At 43.1% G+C, this 12,452-nt stretch overlaps 1 protein-coding gene across 4 annotated transcripts in view; it reads right to left on the bottom strand.

The window, feature by feature from the left end:
• Positions 1-11,712, bottom strand: part of DDR2 (discoidin domain receptor tyrosine kinase 2) — a 153,526-nt gene extending 141,814 nt beyond the window's left edge. For 3 of the 4 annotated variants that reach the window (XM_057727734.1, XM_057727733.1, XM_057727736.1), the window contains exon 1: positions 11,567-11,712. Coding sequence is in view for 2 of the 4 variants with exons in the window: in XM_057727733.1 (XP_057583716.1) it covers positions 11,567-11,572 (6 nt within the window). In the remaining 2 variants the exon portion in view is untranslated. Of the gene's footprint in view, positions 1-2,710; positions 2,864-11,566 lie in introns of all 4 variants that reach the window. The other variant, XM_057727735.1, reaches the window with a different exon arrangement.
• Between the last annotated feature and the right edge of the window lie 740 nt (positions 11,713-12,452).

Raw genomic sequence — 12,452 nt, 5'->3', positions numbered from 1 at the left:
ATATAGGATAACTTTAGACTTCCTGAGGTCTTTGACAGAATATGGTTTGTAAATGATGGCAACGACTTGATCAATTGGAAAATGAAAGTGAGGAGCACCTGGGAGCCTAGAGCTGGAACTTCCTACAGCTGAACAAACGGCACAGCCCTGCCCCGCTTTTCTAGAGGGTGTGGAGTACTACATCATGAAAACAAAAGAGGTGAGTAAACATCAGAAAGTTGTAAAGAAGAGACAATAGAAAGAGCATCCATCACCTTTTACTGTGCAAAAGCCAAGTTTGTCACCAAAAATACAGCAAAAGGGTTAGAAAGTAACTTTTCACACTTCCTTGGGGGATACGCATAGGTCTAGAATTTACATTGGTAGCTTGACATCCAAGCTTAACACCCCTTTGCTAATGAATGGCTGAACAAAAGGCTTAGAAAAATCTTCACCTCCAAGCATGATATTAAGTAGCAGTTAATTTACTCTTTACATGACACTAAATGATCAAATGAGAATTTTTTTTAATGAAGGTGGTCTCAGGGAAGAGTGACCACTGGGTGTGAGAGGGAAGAGTGGAAGGTAAGCACCTCTATTGTCAGAGGTCTGGACACACCCATGAGGAAAAAAGCACAGTGAGGAGAAAGACACCAGCTCTGCCCATGGTCAAACCAGGAAAAACCAAATCGGGAGCTGTATCCTGAAACCTAGAAGGACAATCATCACCCTCTGGGAATAACCATTTTCTATCCACTGCTTAAAGAAAAAGAGCCCTGTGTGCATTTTATACCCAATACACACCAAGTCGTCAGATGTGAGCTTACCTATTCCTCGACATTTGTGCTCATGAAGACATTACTGCCTTCAGTTTTCACAACTAAAAGAATCAGGATCTGAACCCAGTGCTTTGGAGAGCAAGCTCAGTGCTTACACTATTTCTCCATGGCCTGGCTCTCTTGAGATTCCAATCTTACAGAATAACCAAGTAATAGAAATTTTTTGAGCCCAATTAAATCCACAAAAAGGATAGTGTGTGTGGGGCTTCAGTTACTCCCCTCTAAAAAATTTCCAGCAACAAATAAGCACTATGTGAGGCACGTAATAAGTCTCTAACATACTATACCTTGAGAACTCAGTAAATATGTATGGGTTATGCTCTAGATGAGTTATAGAGATTACCTAAGACATGACCCTTACTCGACTAGGTGATACTGACCAGAAGAACTAGGGATTCCAAGAAGTAAGACCTGAGCTGGCCAGAGGATCTGAAACTTAAGCTAACCTTTAAGAAAGGGTGGTATTTGGCTAACATGAGAGGAGAGAGGAGGATACTTAGAGTATATGGGGGTGGAGTGAAAACTGAAGTGGAGATAAATGATTGAACACAACTATGAAAGTGAATATAGGGGTATGGGTGCTGGTATAGACAGCTATTAGCATAATTGAACTGGAAAATGTAGAAATTTTATATTGCCCTTTACAGACAGGAAAATTGCAGTGAAATTAGGTTAAAAAATATAATTGCACAAAGTTCAACTGCTAATAGGTAGCAAAGTTAAAATTTAAATCTCACCCTGTGAGATCAGCTTTTGGTGCTTCATGACGAACTAGAGGGGCGGGATGGGGAGAGTGCGAGGGAGGCTCAAGAGGGAGGGGATACGGGGATATATGTATACATATAGCTGATTCACTTTGTTGTACACCAGAAACTAACACAACATTGTAGAGCAATTATGCTCCAATAAAGATATATAAAAAAATTTAAAAAGTAAAATAAAATAAAATAAAATAAAATAAATCTCACCCTGTTAACTCCTGGCCCATCACTCTTACCACCATACCATGATTTTAAGTGAGAATGTCTATATGTTGCATTAGTTAAAACGATTTCAATGAATAGTCTTTCAAGTGATGTTATTATAATTTGAATGATGTGACAAAGAGATTTCCCAAATATCTGCTATAAACCTGTTAAATTAGTCTTTCTCGATAATTTCAAGTTTCTGCTACCATTAGATTTATTACATAAAATATTATTAAAGTTTAAGATAAAATGGCAATACTTAACTGAAAAACAAAATTAATAATTATAACTCTATTATAGAACTATATTACAAGGTCTGACTTCAAATAAGAAAGAAATAGCCAGGATAAAATCAGAGTTTTGGGAATTTTGGATTTGGGACTTTTTTTGGAGCAGTTTTCAGTTCACAGCAAAATTGAGCAGAAAGTAGAGAGTTCACATATATCTCCACAACTCACAACCTCCCCCACAATCAACACCCCTCACCACAGCGATACATGTGTTACAACTGATGAACTTACACTGACACATTATCATCACCCAAAGTCCATTAGTTTACATTAGGGTTCACTCTTGGTATTATGCATTCCATGGATTTGGAAAAATTTATAATGACAGGTATCCACCACCAACAGAACAGTTTCATTGCCCTAAAAGTCCACTGTGCTCTGCCTGCTCATCCCCACCTCGCCTGTAACTTCTTCCAACCACTAATCTTTTTACTGTCTCCATAGTTTTACCTTTTCCAGAATGTCATATAGTTGTAATCATAGAGTATGTAGCCTTTACAGATTGGCTTCTTTCACTTAGCAATATACATTTAAGGTTCCTTCTTGTCTTTTCATGGCTCGATAATTAATTTCTTTTTGTGCTAAATAATACTCCACTGTCTGTATACCACAGTTTATTTATCCATTCACCTACCAAAGGACATTTTCGTTGCTTCCAAGTCTTGAAGTTATGAGTAAAGCTGCTATAAACATCTGTATGTAAGTTTCTGTGTGAACATAAGTTGTCAATTTGTTTGGGTAAATACCAAGCATGATTTCTGGATCATGCATAAGAATATGTTGAGTTCTGTAAAAAAAAAAAAAAAAAAAAAAAAAAGCCAAATTATCTTTCAAAGTGGCTGTACAATTTTGCATTTCCACCAGCAATGAATGAGGTTATCATTGCTCTATATCAGCACCAGCATTTGGTATTGTCAGTGCTCTGAATTTTGACAATTCTAACAGTTATGTAGTGGTAATTCCCTGTTGTTTTAATTTGAAATTCCCTAATGACATTTAATGTTGAACATTGTTTCATGTTTATTTGCCATCTGTATATCTTCTTTGGTGAGATGTCTGTTTAGATCTTTTGCCCAGTTTTTAATCGAATTCTTCGTTTTCTTATTGTTGAATTTTAAGAGTTCCTTATATATTTTAGGTAACAGTTCTCTATCAGATATGTCTTTTGCAAATATGTTCTCCCAAGCTATGGCTTGTAGTCTCATTGTCTTGATACTAGTTTTCACAAAGCAAAACTTTTTAATTTTAATGAAGTCCACTTTATCAATTGTGCCTTTCAAAGACTGTGCCTTTGGTGTTGAAGAGTCATCACCATACCCAAGGTCATACCCTAGGCTTTCTTCTATGTTATCTTCTAGGATTTTTCTGGTTTTGCATGTTCCATTTAGACCCATGATCTATTTTGAGTTCATTCTTATGAAGGATGTAAGGTCTGAGTCTAGACTTTTTTTTTTTGCACGTGGATGTTATAGTCTTTGGTGAAAAGATTGTCTTTGCTCCTCTGTGTTGCCTTTGCTTCTTTGTCAAAGATCAGTTGACTATATTTATGTGAATCTATTTCTGGGCTCTCTATTCTGTTCCATTGATCTATTTATCTATTCTTTCAGCAATACTACACTGTCTTAATTACTGTAACTTTATAGTAAATCTTCAAATCAGGTAATTTCAGTTCTCTGACTTTGTTCTTCTCCTCCAATACTGTGTTGGCTATTCTAGGTCTTTTTCTTCTCCCTATAAACTTTAGAATCATTTTGTCGATATTCACAAAATAACTTGCTGGGATTTTTATTGGGATTGGGATTTGTTTTTAATTTCCTTTGATATTATTTTAACACTGTTATCTCAATTTTAAAAATCTATATAGTGTACACATTCTAGAATGAGAACTACATCTGTCTGAGGAACGATTAGCTACTCTTGAGTGAATTTAACTCCCACTACTTTTTTCTTTAGATCAACTTGTTCCCCAGAACCTCAAGAGAGTACATCCTAAAGGACAAGCCCCAGCAGCCTTTGTAACCTTCACCACTCCTCTAAGCTTTATGCGCTTCTGGGAAATTACAGCCTGTAAGGCTTTTTGTTCGTACCGCTCCCATGAGGACTTCCAAGACAATCTTGCGCACAGTAAATTTTGCTGGATTAACTACCTATGAAATGTGTTCAAAGTTTCAAATGTGTTTACAAAGTTTCCTACAAGTTATCTTTTCTGAATGTAAAAGAAGGATATAAAAATACATGAGGGGGGCTTCCTAGGTTGCACTGTGGTTAAGAATCGTCTGCCAATGCAGGGGACATGGATTCGATCCCTGCTCCAGGAAGATCCTACATGCCGCGGAGCAACTAAGCCCGTGTGCCACAACTACTGAGCCTGCGCTTTGGGGCAGTGAGCCACAACTATTGAGCCCATGTGCCGCAACTACTGAAGCCCACGCACCTAGAGCCTGTGCTCCGCAATAAGAGAAGCCACGGCAATGAGGAGCCGGTGCACCACAATGAAGAGTAGCCCCCGCTCGCCGCAACTAGACAAAGCCTGTGTGCAGCAATGAAGACCCAATGCAGCCCATGAGGGAAACAGATGGGGAAACTGAGGACCACCGAAGTGAAAAGACTTCTTTGAGGTAAAAAAAATCTAGAAAATGATGGTGCTGAGACCAAAACTTACTACACATTCTCCTCACTACCTTTTGCACACATGGTTCTTTTCTTATAAGCCCTCCCAAGTTACACCCACACCTCGGAGCACACACCATTAACCTCTGAGCAGTGGGTCCAAGGGACTCGTCAAACATTTCTTTGGGGTCTCGCCAGGCACAAAACACAAGCCACAAGACAGTTAAATGAGTGAACCCATTATAGACAATGCCAACCTCCAGGAGAAGCCTAGCTGAACCCAGGAGTTTCAAAGTAAGCCCAGCACCTTTTAGAACCTTTCTGCCTTTTCATTGCTCTTCCAGGCCTCAGTGATACTTGAGCTGGCTCAAACCTAACCTTTCTTGGTGCTTACAGACCAAAGTGAGATTCCAGCTAATGAGCAGACAACCTACCAAGTGTTGGGATCTTCATTGCTTGGAGAATTGCAGAACTTGGAAACATCAAATAGTTTCATGCACAACAGGAAGGACAGAAAGCAAAAATAAGAAAGAAAATCAAAATAAGAGAATTATTTTTAGCCAAATCATATCTGAATAACACCCGCTCAATCATAACGGGTCCAAATGCAAGCAAATAAAATTTAAAGAGATGGAGAAAGTTTAGAGAGACTCTCACTGTAGCTATTAGGTGATTAGTATTGGTGAATATCCCTGGACAGGTATCTGGACATCTCAGTTCCTTTGTTAAGCTATTGTTATTAGAAAATGTTAGAGTATCTTACACTAGGAAGTAGTCCATAAATCCTTGCTGAATAGAATTAAACCAAGGATCACAGGCACTCCAATGTTCATTGCAGCGCTATTTACAATAGCCAGGACATGGAAGCAACCTAAATGTTCATCAATGGATGAATGCATTAAAAAGATGTGGTACATATATACAATGGAATATTACTCAGCTGTAAAAAGCAAGGAAACTGGGACATTTCTAGAGACATGGATGGACTTGGAGACTGTCATACAGAGTGAAGTGAGTCAGAAAGAGAAAAACAAATACCATATATTAACACATATATGCGGACTATAGAAAAATGGTACAAATCAACCAGTTTGCAAGGCGGAAACAGAGAAACAGAGAGACACAGATGTAGAGAACAAACATACAGACACCAAGTGGGAAAAGCGGGGAGGGTTGGGGGGGAATGAATTGGGAGATTGGGATACCAAATTGTATACTCTAAATATATGCAGTTTATTGTATGTTAACTGTATCTCAATAAAGGTCTAAAAAAAAAAAAAAGAATTAAACCAAGGAAAAAAATTTGAATTGCCGAGGGATCCCAGAACAATCAGGGAGAGAAACAGGTTGGAAACTACTGAGAAATGTGGCCAGATAAAGAAAAGGGGCAAAGACTTGGGCATTAAGAGTAGGACGGGGAAAATGGTGAACTAAGTCAAGGCCAATTCTCCCCCAGTGGTCCCTCCAGCTTGAAGCCCTTGGTGGGATGAGTTAGTTACTGGACGACTTCTACAGAAGCACAAAACCTGGATTTCTCTTTTAACTCATCTCTCCCTTTCCTGAGTGCATTTTGCATTTACTTACAACAGCAGTAGCAATTGTGACCCATACAGTTTTATACTGTCCTCTAAATAAATCCTTCCACTGTAATAGGATTATCTTGTCCAATATATAATATATAGTATCCCTTCTTCCCTACCTGCCCCAAACTGCCAACTCTTTTTTTCTTTTTTCAGACCCCTAGCCAAGTAATCCACTCTTGTGTTCAGTTCCCTTGTAAAGATAGTATTATGCACGAGTCTGTTTTGAGCATTAAGGGAAAGGTTGAGTAAAAGTGAGGTGGGGGTGGATGAGGGAGTGGGGGCAAGGAGATGAACTGACAGCTGTCTTCTCAAATCCAAGAGAGCAAATTTCCAATAGATCACATCCATGATCAAACTGAACGGTTCAAATGAAAGGGATCAGTCCAAGATAACAATCTCTATGGTTCACATGTGATAGGCATCTAGACCACAAAGTATTGAAGATTCCACCAGAAAAAGTAAGAGAAGTAACAATGAGTGAGCGTCCACTTACTGAGAGCATCTACTATGCATGAGCTTCGTGCTGGCCTCTTTGCATACCTCATGGCACCTATTTCATATAACAAACCTATGAGATAAGAAAAAGGGGACTTGGAGAGATTAAAGATCTTGTCCAAGGTTACATGGCCAGTGAGTGGTGGCAAAGCCAGAATTTAAGCACTACAAAAGTACTATGAGGAGCGTTATTTGTAGAAGGGGATTTTGGTGGGTGAACATGGTTGCCTGGAAGAATGTTGCTGGACGAAGGATATGGGAAAATAGCTGGGCTGGTGCTATGTGGTCGAACAAGCCAAAGCAGCAGTGCTAAACTAATAATAAAGGGCTTCCCTGGTGGCCCAGTTGTTAAGAATCTGCCTACCAAGGCAGGGGACACAGGTTCGAGCCCTGGTCTAGGAAGATCCCACATGCCGCAGAGCTACTAAGCCTGTGCGCCACAAGAAGAGAAGCCACTGCAATAAGAAGCCCGCGCAGTGCAATGAAGAGCAGCTCCCGCTCTCCACAACTAGAGAAAGCCCACGCGCAGCAACGAAGACCCAATGCAGCCAATATATAAAAAATAAAATTAATTAATTAATTAAAAAAATAAAAAACAAAGAGTCTGAGGCCCGGACAAGCGTCCACTTCAGGGGAAAAGGCAGGTTGTGGACATCATGAGGTAGTCTTGACCACACTCAAAGAAGCCAGCTAGAGGAGGGAGGTATGCCAACGAGAGGAGAGAGGCACTGACTGTTACACTCTTTATAGGACACCGGGGTGGTGGTGTCCTATAAAGGGTGCCCTTACTCCACACTGAGGAACGGCTGAGGCAACAAACTTGGAGAAGTGTCAGCAGCGGTTAGGTTAGAATCACGTGGGGAGCACTTAAAAATACGGATTCCCAATCCCACCCTCAGATACTCTTATTTAATTGGTCCTTAAGGTCTCCCCGAGGTTCCCAGTGCAGTGGTAGCTGCCCTGGTTGTGGATGGTTGCTGAACTCAGAGACGCTCTGGGAGGCCTGGGGAAGTCAGACACGTCCCTGGACTGAGCAGTCACTGTCGGGACAGGATCCACTCATGTGCCGCACAGCTTCACACAGGGCAGGGGGCGCACAGAATCCAGCGTGTCTGTGTTGTGTCGGCTGGCACACGCCCTCAGTAGCGCTGTGCAGGTCCGTCTTTAGAGGCCTGTTCGCTTTCTGGATGTGCCTGTGAGAGGTGTGCTTGGGTTGTGTGTTTGAGGTGGGGATGATGTAAAGTGCCTGAAAGTGGATCTTATAAAGGAACTTGGGAAGACGTGCCTGAGAAGTAATGCTGACTTAAAATAGTGTGACATTAACATACTGGGGGAGTGGAGGGCATTAGTGTGTCTATTAAAAATATATGGAAAGGTGTGAATTGGATTTGTTACCTATGATAGATAATTCATATGACTTAAAGTCCGGGAAGTGACTGTTATATACAAAGGGAAGAAAATAGTGAGTTAAGGGAGAGGCTGGGGAGAGTGAGGAGGTGACGAGACTCCAGCGGAGGACCCTCCCACTCCGCGCTCCCACACTGTCTAGGAAAAACTCACTCTTTTCCCCTATTCACACACTCACTGCCTGGAGCTAGTGCAGACCCCACAGGTTAAGGTCTCGGACCACAAGACTGTCCCCCTAATGCGGACACCAATTACAAGCAGTAGGTCCCCAAGTTACCCACAACTTCTTTCCAACTTGGCTACAAATCAGAGGTTCTCAGACCCCTCCCCCACCTCCAGCCTTGGATTCAATCATTTGCTAGACCAGCTCACAGAGCTCAGGGAAACACTTATGTGTACTAATTTGTTATATAATAAAGGATACAGATAAAGAGCCAGACAAGGAGATACATACAGCAAAGTCTGGAAGGGTCCCCAGCACAGGAGCTTCTGTCCCTGCAAGGTTGGGGTGCACCAGCTTCCCAACATACGGGTGTGTTCACCAACTGAGAAGCTCCCCACACTTGATACTTTGGGGATTTCCATCATGTAGGCAAGACTAATCATTAATTCAATCTCCAGCCCAGCTCCCCTTCGTGAAAGGTAGGAGGTGGGGCTGAAAACTCCAAGCTTCTAATCACGGCTTGGTCTTCCTGGGGACGAGCCCCCATCCAGGAGTCCACCCAAAGTCACCTCATTAGAACAAAAGACACTCCTATCACCCAGGAAATTCCAAGGGACTTAAGAGCTCTATGTCAGGAACGGGGGTCAGAGACCAAATATTAGAACCAAAGATGCTCTTAGTGCTCTTATCACTTAGGAAACTACAAGGGTTTCAGGAGCTCTGTACCAGGAACCAAGGGAAGAGACAAATATATATTTTTGCATATGTCACAGACATGGAAACTATTAGAGTTACAACCTGTGGATTCTAAATAAAAGAATCCTGGAACACCCTCCCCACTTCCCTTACCTTTAGTGTTTATCAAGCGAGCAGATCTTCAGCAGAAGCAGAGGCAGGGGGCTCCCCAGAACCTGCTGGGCCTCCACCCCCACCCCCAGGAGTAGCTGCATTCCTTCGCATGACAGGCACAGAGGAGGGAACACGAGGAAGGTCCAGGGTCAAGGATCTACCCTCAACTAGATAGGAAGCTCCTCAAAAGCCATCTCCTTTGAGGTGAGACCTGTGGACTGATCCTTGTCCAAGATGGTGCAGACCAAGGCAAGGGAAGCTTGAACATCACAGCATCCCTCAGCCTCCATGGAGCTCACTGGGTGAGGAACCATGGCCAAGCCAGGCACCAGAGGAAAGTTTCAGAGAGAAACCTGGAAATATTCCCCACGAGGAGGGACTCCTTCCACTCGAAAGCAATGGGCACGAAGACTAAGGCCACCCATTTCAGGGTTTCACACACAGCCCCGTAGAGTGGCCCTCCCGCCAGCATCAGCACCGCCTGCCTGACGGGCCCAGCATGGCAGACGCTGCCTCACACTTCGTTCCAGTGCTCACTGTCACAAGACCTGGTGTGCGGAAGCCCTTCACAGCCTTCAGAACACATTCATGTCCAATATCTCTCAAAACAATAATAACGAAAAGTATTGCTGTTATTCCCCTGTCATAAATACAGAGGTCAAGGTGCAGGAAGGTAAAACAACTTTGCCAAGTAGTAAAAGGTAGAGCCAGAACGTGAACTTGGGTCTTTGGAATCTAAATCCCAGGCTCTTTACAGAACAAAGGTAAGTATATACCAAACACCCAGAATTAATGCACAGAGCTGCCTGCCCGCAGCCCCTTTCTGGTAACCAGGATCACTATCCATCCAAGTGCGGAAGTGGGCTCCATGAGAGGACCTGCACTGCTCCCCTAGCCTGACACCTTGGCCTCCTAGTCACCAGTCGCCAAGGGAAACGTGGAATTTGACTCGGAAAGTAATCAAACGTGTGCAGTGGGGGAGGGAAGTGTTACTGCAGAGTGATTCAGAGCACAGAGTTTAGAGTCAGACTTACGTGAGTTTCAACCTTATTAGCTGTACTTCCTTAAGCAACTCATTCCACTTCTCTAAGATTTCATGCCCTTATTTATAAAATAGGAATAATGCCTCGTGAACTGTGAGGATTCAATCAATTTATGTACGTAGCGTTCTGCGCGTGGCGCCTGGTGCCGAACAAACACTTGGCTTTTCTTATTTTACAACCAAATACGAGCACAGATGCCATTTGCCACTGAACCACCATTAGCATCCTCTCTTGCTCACAACTAATGTCCGGGTGGTGACTTGTTTCATTCAACTGCTTCTATCACCTCAGCCTCGAGAGAAATGAACATGAACGTAGAGGGATGCAGTGGAAAGAGCCCTGGATGAGCAGGAAAGAGAACTTGGATTTCATTTGCAACGTCACGACTAACGTGCTGTGTGACCCTTAACGTGTCAGTCCCCTTTCTGTCCCTTCCACCACCTGTGAAATGGGGGTGTCACAAGGGACCTCTAGGGCTCCCTACAGACTCTGCCTCTGTGGTTCCTCCAGGGAAAGGACGCAGAAGGCAAGCAGGCAGCAAAATGGTGCTGAAGCGCTCCTGGCTTGAACAGGGCGAACTCCCGCCTCAAATGGCTGGCCGGAGAGTTTCAGCCACTTGGAAAAATGCTCTTTCCCCTTGGATGGGACTCTTGAACCTCAGCCAGGACTCAGAGGTCCCAACAGCAAACAGTCCCAAGTCACTGGACAACAAAGGGAAAGGCACCCAGGCCAGCGAGATGGGGAAGAGGAGGCTCTTCACCAACTGAAAAATTCCCCATCCACCCGGCCCCCGGCCCCGCCACCCCAACCGCAGGGTGAAGCCACCCCTCGCCCAAAGTTGCCCTTCTCACAATTAAGTCAGCGACTTCCCTGAAAAATCAAAAATACAGAAACGTGTCCTCTCCCAAACTCGGGACCCTCAAACACCACTCCTAAATGCCGAAAAACCTAACTCCCTGCTCGGATTCCTCCATCCCCGAAACCAGCTCAGCGATCGGCCTGTCTTGCCTGCCAACAGTTCCAACTCTGCGAACGCTGTTTATTGTACCTTGCAGCTGCGATGGATTCGTTTATTTTGCTTCAGTCTTCTTTGGTTAGTAGTGCTTTATTCCTCTCTCCATAACATAAATCCAGCCCCCCCAAAATGTGAAATCTTTGGATTTCTCGAGTCTAGGGTGCCCCATTCCCTTCGCTTCCTCGCCTGACTTGAAACCCCCTTCTGCCTCCTTTTTAAAACTTTTCCTTAGACACCAGGAAAAGGATATGAGAGCTTTCATTTTCAGAAAAGAAAAAAGAAAAATGAAGGGAAAAAAAAAAACACCCCAAAAGACATAACTTACGTTCATCCAGGAGTGCACAGTTTTGGAAAGAAGAAAACAGAGCTATAGTCCACTGCGTTCCCCCAACCCAAAAAGAAGAATCTGTTGTGAAACGCTTCTCTTTCCACTTTGCCGGTGGAGGAGCCCGGTGGTAGGCATACATCCACAGGCTGATGCAAGATGCCTTTGAGAGAAACCTCACATTCTGAGGATTCCTGGGAAAGCGCCAGAGATCCCAGCATCCAGTATATTGCACATTTGGTTTCAATTAGGAAGGGGGCTGGGGAGGGAAGAAGGAAAGTCACCAATCAGAGCTGTTTTCTGTTTAGAGACTATTTCTTTTGACCCAAGGGACCACAGGCAAAGCTATAATTTACAGCAAAACCCATTCATAGAAGAAAAAATATGTATAACCATAGGACAGACTTAAAGACATAGCTCCCTTCTGCCGTATCCCTCACTGCATCCATCCCCAACCCTCCCCTTCTTCCATCTAAGACTTGGTCCCCACCCTGTGACCCCCACCTCATTTTTCTTACTTGAGCTGAAGCTATGAGCACAACTTAAGGCTTTCGATTCTCTTCCAATTGGAGCTTCCAGGACAGTTGGGTCACACACATGGAGTTGATCTTTAGTGTTTTATCCATGAAAGCCCAGAGCTGAACCCTCCCCCTAAAAGATTTGATTTAATCCTCCCACCACCACTACCTCCCTCACCAAAAAAAAAAAAAAGAAAAGAAAAAAAAAAGAAACTGGATAGTTTGAGAGTCTAGGATTCCTATTTTTTTACTCAATCCCCAGTTGGTTGTTCTCTCTGAGGGTCTGTTTCTGTCCTGAATCCATGCTGCTAAATGAAAACACAAGCATTTACAAAGACTTTCTGAATTATTTTGAAACTTTTTTTTTC

Source organism: Hippopotamus amphibius, chromosome 3 (assembly GCF_030028045.1).
Source record: "Hippopotamus amphibius kiboko isolate mHipAmp2 chromosome 3, mHipAmp2.hap2, whole genome shotgun sequence".
Lineage (NCBI taxonomy): Eukaryota > Metazoa > Chordata > Mammalia > Artiodactyla > Hippopotamidae > Hippopotamus > Hippopotamus amphibius.
This window is presented reverse-complemented; position numbering and strand designations above follow the sequence as displayed.